The 21,979-nt window shown below is 38.4% G+C and overlaps 2 protein-coding genes across 2 annotated transcripts; one reads left to right on the top strand and one right to left on the bottom strand.

Moving 5' to 3' along the window:
- The first annotated feature begins 188 nt into the window (after nucleotides 1-188).
- LOC124540081 (borealin) lies at nucleotides 189-8,588 on the top strand. The gene is made up of 7 exons (XM_047117494.1): nucleotides 189-411; nucleotides 546-670; nucleotides 1,718-1,796; nucleotides 3,912-3,974; nucleotides 4,495-4,661; nucleotides 7,850-7,950; nucleotides 8,260-8,588. The coding sequence occupies exons 1-7, from the start codon at nucleotides 330-332 to the stop codon at nucleotides 8,456-8,458; spliced, it is 816 nt and encodes a 271-aa protein (XP_046973450.1). The 5' UTR covers nucleotides 189-329; the 3' UTR covers nucleotides 8,459-8,588.
- Nucleotides 8,589-9,921: 1,333 nt separating this feature from the next.
- Nucleotides 9,922-21,787, bottom strand: LOC124540088 (cilia- and flagella-associated protein 45-like). Its single transcript, XM_047117505.1, has 12 exons — nucleotides 21,520-21,787; nucleotides 20,045-20,237; nucleotides 15,786-15,984; nucleotides 15,348-15,483; nucleotides 14,529-14,664; nucleotides 14,092-14,227; nucleotides 12,702-12,880; nucleotides 11,722-11,871; nucleotides 11,240-11,344; nucleotides 10,576-10,655; nucleotides 10,299-10,395; nucleotides 9,922-10,042 (listed from the first exon to the last, which is right to left on the bottom strand). The coding sequence occupies exons 1-12, from the start codon at nucleotides 21,603-21,605 to the stop codon at nucleotides 9,962-9,964; spliced, it is 1,578 nt and encodes a 525-aa protein (XP_046973461.1). The 5' UTR covers nucleotides 21,606-21,787; the 3' UTR covers nucleotides 9,922-9,961.
- Nucleotides 21,788-21,979: the final 192 nt, after the last annotated feature.

Raw genomic sequence — 21,979 nt, 5'->3', positions numbered from 1 at the left:
ATTAGTACAAATTCAGAATACATTATAATAATCATTAATTAATAAAGAAGTTAGTATATAATCTTATTTTATGTTAAAGGATTTTTAAATGTAATTTTGAATACATTGAGAATTTATTTTTCGAAAATCCGTAAAATAAAAATAAGATTTCTAAACTTTCATTACAAGTATCCGAATGTTGTCGGTAATTCAAAAAATCGAAAATGTCGGTTGCTTGTATTTTGTTTGAAAGTAACTTTGTATTGTAATCTAAATAAACAAATTACATTTAAATTCTTTGCCGACTTATCATTGAAAACTAAATTAATCTAGTAAAGTTCCTACCAAAAATGCCACGAACAAAACGGCCAGTTCGAAAACAGGAGAAAATTGCCGAAGATGACGATGCTTTGAAAAAACTAAATAAACTTGGTATTTATTTTACATTAAGTTCAAAATAATTGGTGTAAAACAATATGAATATACTTTAACAACATTTTCGAGTGTCATTATGTAATATGTTCTATTAACATGCATCAACAATATAAATGTTTTTTTATCAATAGTTATTGACCAGAAAAACAAAATCGACTCACGCGCTCACATGGAACTGAGGAATGTGGAACTGGCGTTTAAAATTCTTCTCGGATCAATCAGCAATACATACCTACAGAAGACGGTGGGGCAGTTGGTGAGTAAAACAATATTGAAATACAGAATATTTACCTTGGAAATAACCAACAGTGATAATATCACAAAAACATTCATACGTGTATCAAGATACTACACCATGTAAACCGTTTATTTTTTGCTACACATACACATTACAATGATTGTACACAAGAAATTAGTTAAATTCAAGAGATACAGTGTAGGTAGCAAGGCATTCTCAGTATATGCTGTGCTAATGCACAATACTGAATTTCAGATGGTTTCTGTGCACAACACTGATTTTCAGATGGCCATTACTGCAACAGTATAATTTACACTTACTCAGTGTATAGTCTTACCTTGCCATGCTGTTCTCGTTTAGCTGGTGCTTCTTTAAAATACAACCCACCAATAACGTTGCAGTGAATATGTTAAGTGTTAATTTTCTGTTAGAAGTTAGGAAGACAATACACCAATGTTTGCGAGAGAAACTATCACTTTACATTTAACTATGCCATTTGTACTTACTATTTTAAATTTACTGTACTTTCTATACTTTTATCTTTTTCATTGTAAGTTTCTAAACCCATTCTGCCTGGATGATGTCACTAATTTATAAGGAATGACTTATTTTTCATATTAAGGACTTAACATATTTTTTTTAAGTTTATGTTACCTCAATCTCAAATTATCTATGATATTGATTAGCTAAAATGCCATTTTGAATGTTGGGTTTATATTCGAAATTTGGAAGTAAGATTAAAGTAAGTAGTTACATGAAATATTAGTGTGTGTAGTTTTGAATATGGCGCAAATGTAAAATGTTCTTAATATACGACAACTTCCATGGTTGAGTGGCGTGTACACCGGTTTTCATGGGTACGCCACTCCGAGGTCCCGGGTTCGATACCCAGCCAAATCAATGTAGATTATCATTAGTTTTCTTTGTTGTCTTGGGTCTGAGTGTTTGTAGTACCGTTGTTACTTCTGATTTTCCATAACACAAGTGCTCTAGCTACTTACATTTGGATCAGAGTAATGTATGTGATGTTGTCTTATATTTATTTATATATTTGAAATTTCACAGAAAACAGAACTTCATCTCAAAGAGCCAGCGACGAGGAGATCTACAAGACCCTCTAGCAGAGCTGCCTCCCATGATGATGGTTTGTATTCTTACATCTCTACTAATTATCTTCTTATGTACAATAATTATGTTAGAATTTGTATTAGCTTAAATAAACACTATATCAAAAATAATATACTAGGCTTAGTAATGGTATATTGATAAATTAATTAAAGATTTTGTTTAGCTAAGTGCAAATTAGTTTCATAGTAATTGTTATATCCTAATAGGCTATTTGACAAAGCGAAAAATAAATTGTGAATTATTGTAATCGGTGTATATTATGAGTTTAAAAATGTTTATTTAGTAACAAAAGTTAAAAATAATACTTAATTTATTCAAAAATCCATAAATAAAAATGCATTTGTTCAAACGTTTGTCACGTGACACAAAACACTCCCGATTGGCCGGGCTTATCATGAAGTCACTTTCTTGTAAACTTTGCTTTTCTACTATAAGTTCCACATTAAAATACAGCAAAGTGACGTCACCGACCCCGTTGCAGCGCCATATTGTCCAAATAGCGTTTTTGCGCGCTATTTAAATATGGAATTTTTAATACGATATTTTTTGGCAAGTATGCACTAGAAATATAAAACACAACTTTTACTGGGTTCCTTAACTTCTACTAAATAATATTAAATGGATCTTAACAACCAGTCAAATAGCCTATAGCCTTGTATATTGAAAATTATATCTCAAAATTCAATTTTAATTCAAGCTGCTTTTTGCCCCAGTGGACTGTACAGAGATTATACTTGGTAGGAACCTCTTGGCAGCTACTTGGCCTTTAAAAGTATTTTTATGTGATTATAGTCCAACATTCATATAGGAATAAAATATTGGTTTCTTTTTTTTTTGGTATATTTTCAATGAAAATATTTAAAGGTTTGATGATAAGATTATCATAAGGAGGCCGCTGTTATTAGACAGTCTGGCTTGCTATTATAAAACAAAAAAGAATGGGCAAGTTTAATACTTGGGGGGTGAACTTTTCGGGAGTTCCAAGTGAAGACATACAAAATACTTCTAAATTTTCGTTCTTGAAATTGTGAATACTACCTAAGAAGCCAATCGTCTTAGGCATCTGTCTCGTATGAATATGACCGGCAAGGCCTTTTTTTGAGTGCATCACATTGTCGAGCATTTCCAACAGAGATTTACTGGTTGGCGGTTCTGTCTGAATGAGAGAACTATGAACGCATTCTTACACTTAAATAGATCTCATGACTCTGAGACTCCCATAAAACAAATGTTAAGATAATGTGTCGCAGCAAAATACACACCCTATCTTATGTATTTTTAACGTGACGACAGTATTGTACTATGTGCTACATGACGATGATTTCCTAATCGATCTCGGCCTGCAGAACGGCACAGCTATTCCTCATCACCTGTGCTGGACACTATAGTTACAGTGCAACCGTGTATGTGCCCAAACTGCACTTTATTCCCTCCATTTCATAATCCTGTAGCAAATATGACATGATCGAAGGAAAGTCCTGTGGCCTATGTTAGTGTCAAGTCACTAGAGGAAAAAAATCGTCAAAAACAAGTAATATTGAGGCTCAATCCTTGCAATAAAATCACTATATATGAGTAATTGTCCTGGACAAGTATGGACTGTTACAGTTTATGATATAATTTCAAATTTAAATCGTCTAACAGCTAAAGCTACATAAGTAATTCTTAGGAAAGTAGATTTGAAATCTTAAAAGTATTTATATAGTTTGGAAGTAGACTGCTTATTTGCAAACTTTGTTTTTTGTATACTTTCTCTGATTGTGTGAGTCAGCTTAAAAAGTAATGTATTCTAAATTATTTTCCTTTCAAATTCATTTTCTTACTTGATTAAATAAAAGTTTCAAATGAAATATTTCATCAATTCATTAATGGCTTTACTTATAAATAGTTAATTTAGTCTAATTATAAGTAAAATTACTTTATGTGTGGTTAAACAAACTTGTCTCTCGTTTTATAATCCTTGTTGTTGCATTTGAGTAAAAAAGACACAAAATTTTTAACGAGTCATAACTAATAAAATTCATAATAATTTGTAAGTGAAGCCATAAATGCACAAAGTTTCTCTGACACCTTGCACAATCATCACCTAACAACATGCAACGTCTCCAACTAACCGGGTGCTTTGGATCAGGGTACCTCACTGAGAACTCATCGCAGGGCTCCGGTGAACGAGGCGCTAGGAAAACTCATTTGGGTAAGTGCTTGATTCTACATTCTAACATTACTTGACTATATCATTCATTGCCATTCCTTTGTATAACTATCTATCTACTCTTGTTATATCTTATTAGTTAAGTTTTTAAATTTAGTACATGTTTAGTATTAATAAAGATAATAAGGTATCTTACGTTGTATCAAAATAATTGTATGCTTCCTCATTGACTAGTACGATTTATGTAGTTTCACCAGTGGCTTTACATTTAGATTAAAAGTGCTTACTTGCTTGAATAAGAATATTTTGATCATAGGGATCTAATCATGAAACAGGTTGTCCCTTTTTTACGATCATGATTGTTCTTCAAACATGAAAAAAAAAGAGTAACTACTGAGTTTCTTGCCGGTTCTTCTCGGTAGAATCTACTTTCCGAACCGGTGGTAGCTTCACTTACTTAATTGTTAAATGACGATTCAAAAGTGCTTGTAAAAGCCCACTTGAATAAAGTATACATTGATTTTGATTTTGAAATATTAAAAAAGACTAATCGTGTTTGCAGCGCCGCCGTCGGCGAGCAGCGCCGGGCGTCGCTCCCGCTCAGCGGACGCGTCGGCGCGCTCGGTTCGCGCGGCGCCGCGCACGCAGCGCCGGCGCTCGCGCTCCGTGTACCGCACGCCCGCCTACAGCAAGAACGCTGCCGTCACCTACCCCGTCATCACGCCCAAGGTCACCGTCGTACTTATATCGACAAAAACGCTGGACATATTATTGAACTGATGTGTGTTCCAAAGAAGAGCCGAGATAGCTCAGTGGTTAGAACGCGTGCATCTAAACCGATGATTGCGTATTCAAACCCAGGCAAGCACCACTGAATATATATATATTATATGCTTAATTTGTGTTTATAAATTATCTCATGCTCGACGGTGAAGGAAAAAATTCGCGAGGAAACCTGCGTGTGTCTAATTTTATAGAAATTCTGCCACATGTGTATTCCATCAACCTCTATTGGAACAGCGTGGTTCCACCACATATATGTTTCTAACCATATACCAACAACAACAACAGTTGTGTGCAAACATAAGCGTCTATTCCCTTACTCCGATAGTCCGTAAAAAATCTGACACTACCGGCAACAATCAGGCCCGCCGCTAGCTGTTTTGTCGCCCGCGTGCAATACCTATTATGCCGCCCTTTTTTTGCTGCAAAAACGCATACCACTATTCCTCCACATGAGGTGGGGGGCGGGGTGTATACCTACTAAAAGTAGGTATACACCCCGCCCCCACCTCAGTCCCGTAAGATAAGAGCCTTGTTACGAGCATTAAGGGAGTCCAACCAAATAGGTGTATTTTCCGTCCAAGTACAGAATTAGCAAACAAATCCCATACCATTGCATCAAGATGTGAGACGAGGGGACGTTATTTCCCCCAAATTGTTTACTAATTCAATGGAGGATATGTTCAAGAACTACAAGACGCTGAACTGGAAAGGACGTGGCATCAACATCAATGGCGAATACATCTCTCACTTAAGATTTGCAGACGCTTGCTGATTTTTCTATGCGTATCGGCCTACGGATGAACTTGGATAAAACCAAGGTCACATTCAATGAACATGTTCTTCCGGAACCGATTGCGATACACGGTACCGTCCTCGAAGTTGTTCAAAAATATATCTGCCATGGGCAGACTTTGCGATTAGGTAGAAACAACCTTGAGGACGAGGTGAATAGAAGAATTCAGCTGGGTTGGGTAGCGTTTGGAAAATTACGTTGAATCTTTACATCGTCGATCCCACAGTGACTTATGACGAAAGTCTTCAACCAGTGCGTCCTACCCGTCATGACATACGGAGCTGAAACGTGGAAACTCACGGCAAGGCCGGTCCACCAGTTTAAAGTCGCTCAGCGTGCTATGGCAAGGGCTATGCTCGGCGTTTCTCTGCGGGATCGCATCAGAAGAAATGAGGCGACCCGCCAGATAACCAAAGTCATCGACATAGCCCACCGGATTAATAAGCTGAAGTGGCAGTGGGCGGGCCATATTTGACGCAGAACCGATAACCATTGGGGAAAACGTGTTCTAGAGTGGAGACCGCGTCTCGGCAAACGTAGTGTAGGACGTCCTCGGGCACGGTGGAGTGACGACTTACGTAAGACGGCTGGTAGGAGCTAGATGCGAGGAGCCCAAGAACGATCTCAGTGGCGTGCAATTGAAGAGGACTGGACATATCCAGCAGTGACCGGAAATGGGCTGGATTGGATTAGATTTATTTATTTACAACAAATAAAAAATACAATGCCATAGAGCGCACGCAGGCAAGGTGTTTGGTTTACTCATCAATGCCAACGTAGGAGGATCTCCTACGTTGGCATTGATGAGCTTTAAGCTGAGTTGGACAAAATATTGCACGAAGCTCCATCCAGAATGAGGCCCTGATCCCTCATATGTGTCTGCGCCTTAATTGCCGTCTCTTGGAGGGCGGTAGACGCTCCTCGAGGAGACCTCAGCAAGGACCGTGGATTAGGAGGCCCTCCGTTTTAGTTAGAGAAACCATCAAGACCAGCATCTCGATTCGATCCACCGTGAGCGACACTCCGACTTTAGGGCCGCCACCTGAAAGGTTCGCCCCGTCACCGTGACACAACACACCTATCCCGGGCGAGGTACCGACCTCGCGGGCACCGGCCCGCAGGAGCCAGTCAAACCAACTTCAAACGCCGGACAAGTCGTCCATCGCCCCCTCCCAAAGTATCACCTGATCCTGGAGGTATACCCCAACGGTCTTCTGAGATAGGAAGGCAACTCGTGATATCGAAATGGTCCTATGGTCTCGAAAGGAAGACGGCGAGCTTGAAGTCTAGCGAATATCTGCTGATGTTAAGTAAAAATATAAAGTATAAAACGCCAAAGTGTATAAATGTAAAATATAAAAAAGGCATGGGCCTATGAGCCCGTGGATGCCGTAAATTAAATTAAGAAAAAAAGAAAGGAAGACTATTGAAGTCGTTCGCCACGTCCGGTGATACCGTTAGGACTACGTTCCCTTGGACAACCGTCTCCATTGTCCGGGTCTTCAGGGTGTTTTAGGGCATCGATGGTTGAATGACTCGCCCTTTTTCCCGGAAATAGCTCCCCGATCAGTCGCAGGAGATCTGGCGGTAGTTATTCCGTAACAGGAGCGCCGTATGTTCGGAGCTTCCATTGCAAACCACGATAGGGGCGCCCCTTTGCTCTCTGTTTACTTAACGCCTTTTCTAACTCTTTTTTCAACTGACGATTGCAGCCCACAGGTGTACTTCTAACTTTGCGTTAAGCACGTTGCGCCTGCGACAGCGAACGTATGCCCTCCGCGCCCGGTTTAACGGTGCCCGTAGCTCTGCTATTTCGAGCGACCACCAATATAACTTACGGCGTGATACCCTTCAAGCCGCCCTACGACAACGCCCTACTACAAGTAACGGATACCTAATCTACCAATTGATAAGGAAGCTTAAAGGGGATTCTCCTAACTTCGACAGTATTGTTTTTCAAAAGATTACAGACGACGGACTTTTAACTTTACTGAGTGCGATATTTTTCGATGCTTTGAATAATTTATTTTACTTAAGGATTTGTGGGAATTATAATAATGATTTGAATTAGGTACGTGATGTATTGCTCAATTTGCCGCCCCCTGGACGTGCCGCCCGCGTGCGGTGCACTCGTCGCACCCCCGCTTACGGCGGCCCTGGCAACAATTCAAACACGGGTTCAACTGATTTACGTGCTTTTTGAAGCAGTGGAGTGTAAATCAGGGATGCTATGAACATGTCATTTTGTATCTGCATTTATGAATACTCAGAATTTTTTCATAGAAAAAGTCAATAATATTATGTCTGCAAAATTAATAATGAAAACGTAATATTTCAGGTGACGCCGCATACTCCGCTAGCGGTACTTCGTCAGCCTCGCGCTGGAGAGATGGTGCTGTCTATGTCTGGCTCACCCGTCATGGCTACCTCCGTGTGCACGTCGGTGTCCCCACAAATTAATTCATATCTATCATACTACTAACACTGTATTATTTCTATTTAGTCATTATCATTAGAAAGAGTAGCTCAATGGCTTAGAGACCATCTAACGTTTTACATAGTCACTAAACTAATTACAACCTCTTTGACAATTGTCATACCCACTCGAAGCACAAGCTTATATTATAACTTAATTAATTAGTAATTCCTTAAAAGGGATATTGCTTCTATTCTTTCTAATTAAAAAAAAAAACTAGTGTATTGTATTTACATAAATAAAACTAATTTAAACTATTATTACAATTTCAGGATGCAGTCAGATGAAAGAGCCAACTGTAACATCATGCTTCAGGACGGCACAATGCTGTCTCTCCAACCGAAGCAGCTCCGTCAGTCGCAGGCCTACATACCATTCTCTCTGATGGATGCAAATGTCCTGCACCAACTCAAAACACTCAAAGACAACCTCGATAAGGTAGTCAAGCTCGGGGAAAAGGCTATCAAATGATAATTATAATTTATCCGATAGGAAATTGACATTGTAAATGACATGTTAATTTATGATAATAATTAAACAATTAGGTTTAGTTGTAGGCAAAAGGCTTGAATGAAGCGTTCCTAGAATTTATGAGCATAGAAAATATGTCTCATATTTAAAAAAAATTTAAAAAATATATTGATTGATTGATTAGTGATCTTAAAGCCGCAGGTTCGTTGTCTTGAACGGGTTTCTCTTTAAAAAAAACTACTAATTCAAAGGAAAAGACATAAAGCATGATTTAAAAAAAAAAGTTTCTGTCAATTTCAATAATTCGCCAAGAGAGAACTTTTGTGTGGTGGATGAAAAACTGAGTAATTATTATTAAAAATTATTTAGTATTATTACAAAGACATACGAAATTAAGTTATAATAATGTCGGTATATAAACTTGCTTTTTCTTATAAAATGTGTATGTTAAATATGAATGCTGTGTGTTGTGTTTTGTTAATTTTTAATGTTATGGCCGTAGTTGTGTGTTGTCTATTAGTTTTGTAATATATATTTTAAATAATTGATTTTTTATTACTGACACTATAGGATAGGATTATATGGTTTTAGAAATTTTTATATGACATATCTTAATTCAATATAAATATGACTACTCAATTAGTATATTCGACAAAAAGTATATACTATTTCTCTTACTAGTAATTTGGCAGAAAATGATAATACCTTCGGCTTGTAATTCCGAACAATATAAGTTTGTAATGTCATTGAGTTTTGCCGCCAATAAATCTGTGTTGTTGACAAGTTGAAATAATAAAGTGCGATTTTGTATAGTATTATAATTTATTGAACACAATCCCCTAATAAAATTTCTAAATTAAATTTAATTAAATATAGTTACTTAATAATTTAACATAATTGCTTAATTGAGTATTTATTTTTGTCGAACTCGAAAGAGCAATGTTAATATTGTTAAATTAGATAGTCCAAATAACGGTATAGAAAAATTCTAGTAAATCCAAAACCTATCAAAAATTAATTTGAGGTCGAAAATTTATCAGATGTGCTCAATACATCTTAAAGATTACATGTGATAATAATACAATGGTCTTATTAAACTTGTAGATGATTATAACAACTCATGAAATAGTAACATATAGTACGACACAACTTAGATGTCACATCGGCAAAATTCGTAAAACCGATAACATCCGAATTGAGTACGCTATCCCAAATTATTAATACTTATTTCTCATGCGAATATGATCTTTGCACAAACGTAATAACTTGTAATCTCATATGACCTAATATATTCGTCAATTTGACGCGTCATTTTACATGCACTTGCTTTCTCTGACGCGTGAATCTATAGCGACGAATAGCGTCGAATGGCGCGATAGGGAGCTATTTCTATTGGTTGTGTAAACTGGCAGTAATCGGTTTTATTTTCATTCCATTGCATTTTCCGATGCTACATCTAATTTGTGTCTTACTATACGCATGCAACAAATAAAAAAAAGAAGATCAATATCCATGTTTGCCGAGCGTCTGCTCCACTTCCTTAACATACTTCTCAGCTACTTTCTGTTGTCTCATGTCTGCCACCTAAAATAACAATGAGCTGTTGTCTCATGTCTGCCACCTAAAAATACTTGTATTTTAAAAAATACAAGTATTTTTTCAGTAGGCAACACAATCTGGGATAATTTATTCGGAATATACAAAAAAATATTTTTTTCTTTTTTATCGGATAACGCCGGATCGATTATATCTCAGTCTCTCAAATAAAATCTCTATCTTCAATATGGTTAGAATTGTTCTAATGAAAATTTAAATAACAATATTTAAAAATTAATATTACCTTCTGTTTGATGACCCTTCTTTCATACTTTTCTTGTTGTTCTTGCTCCATGCGTAAGGCTACGCCTTCATTGTGAATCTTTTCACGAAGTTCCGCACTAAAAAATGTAATATAAAAGATTAAAAAATAAATATAAAAGAAAGAAAGAAAAATATAAAAGATTTTGTGTTTAGATTATTTTAACAGTTTTAATCCAATCCCAAATCGTATGTCAAAAAACATTCTACATATAAAATATAATTCAATTTTATAATTATAATTTTAATATTAGGATTACCGAGCGCGTTCCTTGTCGTTGATTTGTTTCATGATTTCCTGACGATGTTGTTCAATACGCGCCTTGCGTTTGTCTTCCAGCTGTCAACACATTGGCAACCATTTTAGCGTCGACAGTTCAGCACACACGGACCGTTAGTATACCATACGTATATATATCTGGCTAAATCCTTGGTCCTCTGTCTATTGTTATCGCTTATAAGGCTGGAGACCATGAGTTTCTCTCCAGATGTGTGGTTTGTATAAAGCTTACAGTCTATGCCAACCATAACAGGAAAATTACCGCGATATCATTGGTTGAGAGCTGATTTGCGAAAAAAAGTGGCCTTTTAAACGTCGACGAAACGTTTATCGCAAAATAATAAGTGCAAATTAGTAGTTAAGCAAAATAGCGTTATATTATAAACTCTTTTTTTATATCATGTTAATCAAGAACTGACGGTAATGCACAATATAGCTTTGAATCTAAGGTCTGTTAATCACCATTAGAATACAATACATCAAAGCGTACAACCAAAGTTGTCAGCCAGGCGTTTAAAATTGTTTTTGGTGTCGTAGGTATATCATATAAAATGTCCTGCGCTCTTAGTTTCGTAGAGGTTAGCCGTCGTGGTTTAAATTAGTAAGCAGGACAGTATTTGAAAATTACGTTACATAATTAATACCTGTTTCTCTTTACGAATGAACTCCTCGTTCTGTCGAGCCGCGTTGTTGAAGCTTTGCTCGTCCTTCGCTATCTCTCTAGCGATTAAGCGATGAATGTCGGTAATCTACATAAAAAAATTATGCTTAATTAAAAAAAAATTCTCATGACAAATAACTTTTTAATAATCCCGACTAATATTATGAATGGGCAAGGCGTATGTTGTTGATTGCAATTTACTTAATTGTTGTGATTTAATAAATATTTAATATGAGGAAGCGGAAAAAAGTTACTGGACGATTAAATAGCGATATTTGGGCTGAATAATAAAAAAAAAGAAAAACGAAAACAAAAAGGAACTTGATATCGACAAACTCCATTTCTTTTGAACAAATGCTATGATTTACAGCAGATCCAATAGTCTCATTGATTAATAAGAAGAGATGAAAGAAAAGAAATAGCTCTCAATGATATGTTGCAAAAGTTGTTCAGTATCCTCCTCACCTGCTGGACTCTCGCTTCGTGCAATCTCTTCATTTCCCTGTTCCTCTTAATGGCGGCTTCCCGCTCCTTTCGCCTGTATTCACGTTCCACGTCCTCTTGGATCTTCAGATTGCGAATCCGTTCTAATTCTTCTTTGAGTTCTTGTTCCGCCTACAACGTTAAGCAAATTAAAGAGAATGACCTCACTTTTCCTGTGAAACTTTTTCATTTCAACTAGTGAAACAGATCTTACAAAGCTTTATGAAGTGCATCAATTATTATCATTGTTTAACTCTGATGCCCAGTCACCCAAAATACTACAGGAGTGAGTGTAATTGAAATGGTTTCCTGATTATTTTGAATGGCAAGTGGAAAGATTTTGCCTATTACGTAAAATAAACGATACTAATAAAATATTATATGTAATGTTGAAAAGAGTAGGTATATGTTACAAGTAAAGAAAAACTATTACCAGGATGTGGATAGTGGATATATTATACGGAAATATTAATGTAATTTTACAAGATACTAATAATGGCAAAAGAAATGCTGAGAAAAATATGGGTGATCATCAGGATGATGATATCAGTAAGACTAGACATGATAATCCTAATTTAAACACTCCACTTTTAACGCTTTAAAATAATTCATATATAAATACATACCTACTGGACAACATTACATTACTCTGATCCCATTGTAAGTAGCTAAAGCACTTGTGTTATGGAAAATCTGAAGTAACGACGGTACCACAAACACCCAGACCCAAGACAACATAGAAAACTAATCAACTTTTTCTACATTGATTCGGGCGGGAATCGAAGTGGCTTAGCCATGAAAACCGGTGAAATACACTACTCGATCAACCGGATGTCGTCAAAATAGACTAGTCTTTATACATAGGGAAAGTACCTTTTACTTTAACTTATGAATAATACTAAGTACAGACTTTGTTCGCATGTACATCGCTAGATCCCTGTAGCGCACTTATAATACGTTACCTTTTGTGCTTTAGCGATGTGGTCGATGCCCTTTTGTTTGGCCGCTTTAACTGCTTCCGCCTCTGCCCTGTTCTTGGCCTCCCGCTCTTGCTTCTGCTTAAGAAAGTTTGCGATGCGAAGATCCATAATACGTTCTTCCTCGTTTTGTAGCTGCTTGTAGTACAGCAGTTCCGCATTACCTAATCATATGTTTGATATATCAACAACAACACCAGCCTGTAAAATTCCCACCGGTTGGGTTTGAACCCGCAATCATCGGTTAAGATGCACGCGTTCGAACCACTGGGCCATCTCGACTCGACGATGTTTGATATATAAATATATTTAATTGAAGGTAATAAGTAGTATCTACATACTATCTATCTGTGTTTAAATTAGGGTTGTTGAGGAAGTGATTATGAGGAAGAGGAGGAGGAAGAGGATTTGTCGAACGCAAATTTAGAGGATGCGGATGAGGATGAGGATATTTTTCGAGAAAGAGGATGCGGATGAGGAAGCGGGAGAGAATTAAACTATTCTCAAAACACACAATATAGAATCATCAAAATAGGTCCAGCAGTTATGAAGGAGTTCAATAACAACACAAGCACTCAAAAAAGATGAGTGAATAATACAATTTATTTTAGGAATTCAAATGATATATAGTATATAATAAGAATGCAGTCTTCATATCTTTATAAATTACTTAAGTTAAATATTTTATTAATCAAAATAAAGGAATTAACTAATACTAACTACTAAATAACTAATAAATTATCAAAATTAATTATAGGGAGGTTATTTTTTATAAAAAATAATTTGGACGCTGTTTTCCCTGACAACCGGTTTCTCAGTTCATCATAATATACTAATCCAGCATTGCTTAAACGTCGTTCGCTGGGTATACTTGATGCAGGAGAAGATAGGTATTGCCGTACAACTCCGTAAACCTCCCAAGTATTTCGGATTATTTTTCCACCATAAAAGACTGTGTTTTTGAACTTTAGTACCACGCACCTCTCTTCTATTGGTAAACGTGGAAGCGGTGGCTGTGGGGCAGGATGTTTCTACTACAGCTCCAGATTCCTCATAAATTGCTCTTAAATTTTGAGGAAGCAATAGCGGAAGAGGATTTTTAATTTTTATTTATGAGGATGCGGTATCGGTTGAGGAACCCAAAATATTGCGGAACTTTCGCGTTATGAGGAAGCGGAAGAGGAATCCTCAGCAACCCTAATTTGGAGCAACTACATAGACTCAAGCCATTTGAAGAATCAACTGAAAACTTGGATTAGGTACGTCATATGGTTCTAAGATTCGTCATCGTCTAGTTCTCTCGGATGTTTTGAGGTTGCTGTGTCCAGGAAAGAGGCATTTACGAATTATGCTCGTATTAGCTTAAAACGTTCACCTTGATCGAGGATTTCCTTAAGCTTCGCCTGCCTCCCTTGCTTCTCTTTGAGCTTTTGAGCTTCGTCAATTTGCATTGCGATGTTCGCTTGATTCACTCGAATGCTTTCTTCTTCTATACGTTCAGCTTCCATTATCTATTATATAGATATATATATATTTTATCTATGCTATATCTGTTTTTTTTCTTTCTTTTAATATGACTTTTCACATAATGCACTAAATACTGCTGAAGTAAATAAATGTTATAAAATATGATTATTAAACCATTATAACGTAATTTAAAACATTACTGTGTCAACGTAATCAGTGGATAAGACAAATAAACGTGATCTATCTTGTTCCAAATTGTAAATTTCCTAAAAGATTGCTATTGTGATCAAGTCTGATATTCGTAAAGAAATATTGAGAAAAATCAAAGCTCTAATGCTTTGTAACCTTAGACGTCTCATGTGCTTTGATCTGCTCCTTCAACGCAGCTAGATTTTGCAAACGGAGCTCATGTCGCCTGTCTTCATCTTCTTCTGCTCGACGAACGGCAGCCAGCCGATTCTCTTCCATTATCGCGTCCAGTCTTGGTACAAAAAAACAATGCAAAGACCATTACAACTTTGAGTACCATTTGTCTTCTAGTCTTTTTTCAAATGATTTCTTGGAAAAACAGCCGAACTCACTATTCAGGAAACAATTTCCTATAGTCATGAAGCTTAGATTCAAGCTTAGATTCAATTTAAATGTTATGTTTCTTGAATTATTACTACACTTGCTCACCAACCCATTAAATCGGAACATAGCAAAATAAAGTATTGATTGTTGCCAGCACAATATACATGAGTTTGAATGAGGCTTAACCATGTGCTTAACGTAAGGATTTGAAAAGACCAAATCAAATCAACAATTCAAGTAAATTTCACTGAAGCATTTTTGAATCGTCGATATTTTATACACTATCACCGTTTTAGAAAACAGCCTCCAGAGAGAAATGGCAAGAAACGCGCATAGTTGCTCTTTTCAAATAAACAGATTTACAATGGATCTATCCTCGATATCAGACACAAACGAGTTCAAATATTGAATACTAGTAGTCGCCCACGGCTTCATTCGTGTTTTAGTAGTAAAAAGTATCCTATATCCTTTCTTGGAGTTCAAGTTTGCTGCATACCAAATCTCATCAAATTCGGTTCAACGGTTTAGTCGTGAAAGAGCTACAGACAGACAGAGTCACTTTCACATTTATAATATAAAATATAGATTCACCTGCGTTCTTCCTCGTCGAGTTCCTTCTTGACGAGTTCTTTTTCAGCGATCTGCGCGTCACGGATCGCATGACACTTGGAAGCGAGTATGATGCGATTGCAAAGTCTTGGGCCTTGGTAATTATTGGCCCGAAGAACTAGAAACAACGTTATAAATATTTCATTGGTACAACAAAATATCTTTAATTCACTAACCTACACATTTAATAAAATTGGAGTGTCTGTTTGTAATATTAAAATAGCCCTTTTTTACTCAATGTATATGTATGTAACGGCTGGACTGATTTTGACGAAACTTTCACTGGCAGATAACTGATATAATAAGGAGTAACTAAGACTATAATAATATATTTTTTTTGTTAAAGTCAAGGTCGTAGAAGGTCGCGGGCCGTTTTTATTAGTATGTAATAAAAACTGATTGTGTCTGATGTAATCTTACTTTCAGCTCTTGATAACGTATGAGCGGTTTGATCAGGCCCTTCCAACTCAGGGTCTGCGGCACCGGAGGCCTCAGCACCAGGCTGCGGCTTGAGCTGTTCCTTCAGTCTTTGCTTTCTTTCTTCAGACTCCTTGGCCGCTTTTTGGATCGCAGCTTCTTGAGCGTGCATAGCTTGTAATTGCTCTTCTTGAGTTACTATCTAATGTGCATAAAATTAACTGTGATACGTCATATTTTATTTTTTATTTTATTTATTTTATGGAACAGGTTGGCGGACGAGCATATGAGCCACCTGATGGCAAGTGGTCATCATCACCCATAGACAATGACACTGTAAAAATATTAACTATACCTTACATCGTCAATGCCCCACCAACCTTGGGAACTAAGATGATATGTCCCTTGTGCCTGTAGTTACACACTCACTCACCCTTCCAACCGGAACACAACATTACTGCGTACTGTTGTTTAGCGGTAATAAAAACCCATAAGTTTAAGGTTGGAATACATTAAGTTTTTCGAACAAACCTGAAACCCCCAGTAGTTTAAGGTAATTCTATTAACAAAATGTTTTATTGCAATATAATCGGTATCGTAATCGCTGTACTTTAAAATTTTTCTTATTCTAATAACACGATTCAATGGAGTTCAATCAAAGAAGGTTAACGTTTTAACTTAGTAGAATTATACTTATATTATAATTATTAATTATTATATAATTATTTGGAAGTGGTAGTGCCACACTGCATACCTCTCGGTTGCAGTCGAATGGGCCGGCACGCCCGGGGAAGTACCACTCTCTCACTTAAAATCGGCGTGAAGTGGTAGCTATGCTACCGCGTTTCGTCCGGTAAGTGAGAGTTCCGGAGGCCCGATCCCTCTCCCCCCAAAACATGGTTGTGCAGAATTTGGTGACATTACCCCAGGAGGGTACCATCAGCGACTGCGATGGAGAATCCCTCTCTGGGCATCCATGCTCAGGACGTACACCGCCTGAGCAGGGATGCCCAGGCTGCCCTCCGAATTCTGGGGGGGGCAATTTTGCGCTCGCCACTGTTCGGGGCAAGCGGAGCAGGCATCATAAGGCAACCCCTACCACACTCGCTGTGGACTTCTGCAACATAAGGGGACTCAACTCCAACTTGAATGCCGTTCACTTTCACCTTGAGAAGGCGAAGCCGGCCTTGCTCTTTCTTACCGAGACCCAGATATCTTCTCCTGCCGATACGTCTTTTCTCTCTTACCCCGGGTACAAATTGGAGCATACTTTTGTGCCACGAGCTGGGGTGTGCGTTTACGTCAGAGATGATATCTGCTCTCGACGCCTCGGCAGCCTTGAAGGGCAGGACCTATCAATTATCTGGCTGCGCGTAGACTGCGACGACCATCCGCGAATCTACGCGTGCCTTTATAGGTCCCATAGCGGTAATGCCGAAACCGACCGACTGGTTGAGCACGTCCAATTGGCTACAGATTCCGTGCTGCAGCAGACTCCATCCGCAGAGATCATTATTCTGGGCGATTTCAATGCTCATCATACAGAGTGGCTTGGATCGCGCACCACTGATCATGCGGGTAGATCTGTTCTCGACTTCGCTTTGGCTTATGATTTGACACAACTGGTCACCTCGCCAACGCGAATACCGGACGTGGAGGATCATACACCTTCCCTGTTGGACCTTCTGCTGACTTCGCATCCGGACGGCTATAAGATTGTCGTCGATCCCCCTCTGGGTCGCATGTGGCACTACAAGTCAGCAGATTGGGATGGGATGCGGTCCTTCTTTGCATCTTACCCATGGGGGCGAGTTTGTTTCTCGATGGATGATCCGAGCGTTGTTGCTGACTCTGTCGCCGATGTGGTGCTTCAGGGTATGGAACTTTTCATTCCATATTCTGCGGTGCCCATTGGTGGCAAGTCCCAGCCCTGGTTTGGTCGCCTCTGTAAGACGGCTTCACGCCGAAAATGGGAACGCTACCAAGACTGGGCTAACGCATCGGCGTCTCGTGATACAAACACCAGCACATTCAGAAAGGAATATAACTCTGCCTCCAGGTCCTTCAAAAACGTGATAGCTGAGGCGAAGTCGAAGTACATTGGCAGAATTGGCGAGAGACTGGTGCGCTTCCCATCAGGAACACGTGCGTTCTGGTCTCTCGCTAAGGCTGTCCTAGGGAATTTCTGTCAGCCTTCTTTTCCGTCTTTGCACAGGGACGGTGAGTCATTGGCCCATACCGCGAAGGAGAAGGCCGATCTTTTAGGGTCTCTCTTCGCGTCGAACTCGACTCTGGATGACCAAGGAAAGTCACCTCCATCAATCCCGCGATGTGATACGACGATGCCGGAGGTTAAATTTCGGCAAAGTGCAGTTCGGAAAGCACTTCTTTCCTTGGACATTCACAAGTCGAGTGGACCCGATGGCATCCCTCCAATCGTGCTACGGACATGTGCTCCCGAGTTGGCACCGGTCTTAACGCGTCTTTTCCGGCAATCCTACGCATTAGGCGTCGTCCCGAACTCCTGGAAGACTGCTTTGGTGCATCCGATCCCTAAAAAAGGCAACCGCTCAGATCCGTCCAATTATAGGCCTATAGCCATCACCTCCTTGCTCTCCAAGATAATGGAGTCCCTTATTAACTGCCAGCTCCTGCGGTACCTAGAGGAGAATCAGCTGATTAGTGACCGCCAGTACGGTTTCCGTCGGGGTCGCTCAGCCGGTGATCTTCTAGTTTACCTTACTCACAGGTGGGCTGAAGCAGTTGAGAGCAAGGGGGAGGCATTAGCAGCCAGCTTGGACATAGCGAAGGCCTTCGATCGCGTATGGCACAAAGCGCTTCTTTCGAAGCTTCCTTCTTATGGGCTTCCCGGGAAATTATGCAATTGGATTACCAGCTTTTTGGCAGATCGGAGCATCAAGGTCGTTGTCGACGGTGCATGCTCTGACTTAAAATTCGTCAATGCTGGTGTTCCACAAGGCTGCGTCCTATCACCCACTCTGTTTCTTCTGCATATCAATGATTTGTTGCAAATCGGGAACATTCATTGCTATGCAGACGACAGTACCGTTGACACCTTATACACCGGCCGCGCTAATATTTCTCGGGAAAACGTCGAAGAAAACCGGAACAAACTTGTGTCTGAAATCGAGTCTTCGTTAAACGAAGTCTCGAACTGGGGCCGGCTAAATTTAGTCCATTTCAACCCCAAAAAGACGCAAGTTTGCGCGTTAACCGCTAAAAAAACACCATTTGTCGTATCTCCACGATTTGAGAACATCCCGATAGCCGCTACAGGTAGTATCGGAATACTTGGCGTTGATATTTCGAGCCTCGTTCAGTTCCGCGGTCAATTGGAAGGCAAAGCCAAATTGGCTTCAAAGAAGCTCGGTGTGCTCAGCAAGGCGAGACAGTACTTCACGTCGGCCCATCGCCTAAAACTTTACAAGGCGCAAATTCGGCCTCACATGGAGTACTGCTCTCACCTCTGGGCGGGTGCTCCCCAGTACCAGCTCCTTCCATTTGACCGCATCCAACGTAGAGCGGCTCGAATTATCGACGATCAAGCCCTTTCCGATCTCCTTGATCCTTTGGCTTTGCGTAGAGATGTTGGATCACTCTGCATCTTCTACCGAATTTTTCACGGGGAATGTTCCGAGGAATTGTTCGGATTAATCCCGGCTGCTGAATTTCACCTTCGGACATCTCGTCAAAATTCTAAGTTTCACCCGCACCATCTTGATGTCCGAAAATCCACAACAGCGCGATTTCTTAGACATTTTCTGCCTCGCACAACCACTCTGTGGAACCAGCTGTCGCCGGCGGTTTTTCCGAACCGATACGACATGGGAACCTTCAAGAAAAGAGCCTACTCCTTTCTCAAAGGCCGGCAACGCACCTGCAAGCCCCCTGGTGTTGCAGATGTCCATGGGCGGTGGTAGTCACTTTCCATCAGGTGAGCCTCCTGCTCGTTTGCCACCTATACCATAAAAAAAAAAAAAAAAAAAAAAAACACCCTGTTCACTTAAATGTTTCAGTTTTTTAACTTGAATTAAGTGCAAAAGATATGAATACTAAAAGCCGGCGAAAGAAATAAAGAAATGTTTATGAGGACACGAGGCACAATAAAAAGTATAAAAACAAAATAAAAACATATTAACTTCGAAAATATTTACGTTAAATTGTCTTCAAGTAAAGTGACGATTCAAAAGTGCTTTAAATAAGCATAATTTGATTTAATTTAATATTTTAACAAAACAAACCTTAGCCTGTTTCTTCAATCTCTCAAATTCATCCTTCTTCATAACAGCTGGGTAGAAGTTGGGTGTGGTCTTCGGGATCAGCAGCGTCCTCCAGCCGCCGAGCTGAGGAACGAGGGTGTACTCGTGTTTTGGGAGCTCGCATTTGTGGATCGGACGCTTCGTGATTGGAAACTTGAGGCGACATTCTGATGGTCTAATGAAATGTTAATTAATTTATATCATTTTATGAATATAGGGGGTGAGTTGACGAAAAATTTGAGTGGAGTGGTGTAAGATCGTATAACCAGTCGAAAGAAGCAGTTTTATCAGCTTGTATTGGTTGGAGAACAGAATCTAAAAAAGTGCTCGAATCAGTTCGAAGTTCGTTATCACATTGCCAATCTTACCCAAACCACTTGAAATATGCACCAGAGTGGAAATGGTCCACAGGTACTCGTAAAACTTAATCGAAAATTACTAGCTAAAAACTTTGTTTGTTTTTCTTGTACTTAGTATCTCAATGTCGCCATACATGCATCAATCAACGATCAGTACTTTATATTTTTGTGTTCCGGTTTGAAGATGAGTGAGCCAATGTAAGAGGAATGAAAAACATAACATCTAAGATCTAAAGTTTGCTGATGCTTTCGCGATATAAGTGCTAATATTTCGTATCATGAGCTGGCTACTTTCATGTACCTATTTATGTATATAAAAAAACGTAGTCTCGTAGAGTAAACTGCAACTCGAGGAGACAATAGGCGTTTCCCATTGATCGTACAAATAACAGCCTGTAAATATTTACCCAAAAATACACCAAGTAATTAAAAAGAATTGTTCTATTAATTTAAAAAGATTCTTTACCAACGAGATTTATTTTCATTTTTTTGTAATACAATTATTATATGTTTTTTTCTGCTTGTACAAGACTTATTATGAGTATTTTTATGTTAATAAAATATATACTTATAAAGAATCCCATTTAAGCATAACAAGCGCCCGAGTATAAGCATTGATCTAGTTGTAAAGATATTTAAAAAATAATCTAGGGCGCCTTACTATGCCAAAAACCCGCGGCACCATTTTTTTCCCCACCACAGTACTGAATTAATTCCATACATTTACCTAATTATGAGAGCTGAGATGGCCCAGTGGTTAGAACGCGTGCATCTTAACCGATGATTGCGGGTTCAAACCCAGGCAAGCACCACTATAAATATGTGCTTAATTTGTGTTTATAATTCATCTCGTGCTCGGCGGTGAAGGAAAACATCGTGAGGAAACCTGCATGTGTCTAATTTCATCGAAATTCTGCCACATGTGCATTCCACCAAGCCGCATTGGAACAGCGTGGTGGAATACGTTCCAAACCTTCTCCTTAATGGAAGAGGAGGCCTTATCTCAGCAGTGGGAAATTTACAGGCTGTTACTTTACTTTACTTTTTACTTTACCTAATTATTAAATTTGCTATAATTAAATAAAAAAATATATATACCTATGTAATTGGTAACATCCAGGCTCGCCTTTACTTATAGCGTGGTATTTAATGTTTTCGTGGAAATTTTTCAAAGCTTTTGGCATAATGTAAATTGAATAAATATCAAAAATTAAATAATCTAACACGTCTTCGTGGCTTTTAAATGTACGTTGCTTGGAAACAAAATGTTTTATTTAGTTCTTGTTTACCCATCGATAAAACAACTGTATCGATAGTGCAAAAAAAGAAATTTGTTATAAATAAAATATTTATTTTATATACTCTTTATCTAATAGTTGTTATTTAATATTAAAGATAATACAATATACCATCAAGTGTATCATTTTTTTATTAAAACTTAAGATGAATAAATTATACTCTTGATATCATTGCTAATGACATCTATAAAAAGTAGATAATGCCTATGCACACTAGTGGTGTTATGAATAAAGAGTTATCGATAATTTCAAATGTATTA

The sequence above is a fragment of the Vanessa cardui genome, chromosome 24 (genome assembly GCF_905220365.1).
Source record: "Vanessa cardui chromosome 24, ilVanCard2.1, whole genome shotgun sequence".
Classification (NCBI taxonomy): domain Eukaryota; kingdom Metazoa; phylum Arthropoda; class Insecta; order Lepidoptera; family Nymphalidae; genus Vanessa; species Vanessa cardui.
Note: the sequence above shows the minus strand (reverse complement) of the source record. Positions and strands in the feature narration are given on the sequence as shown.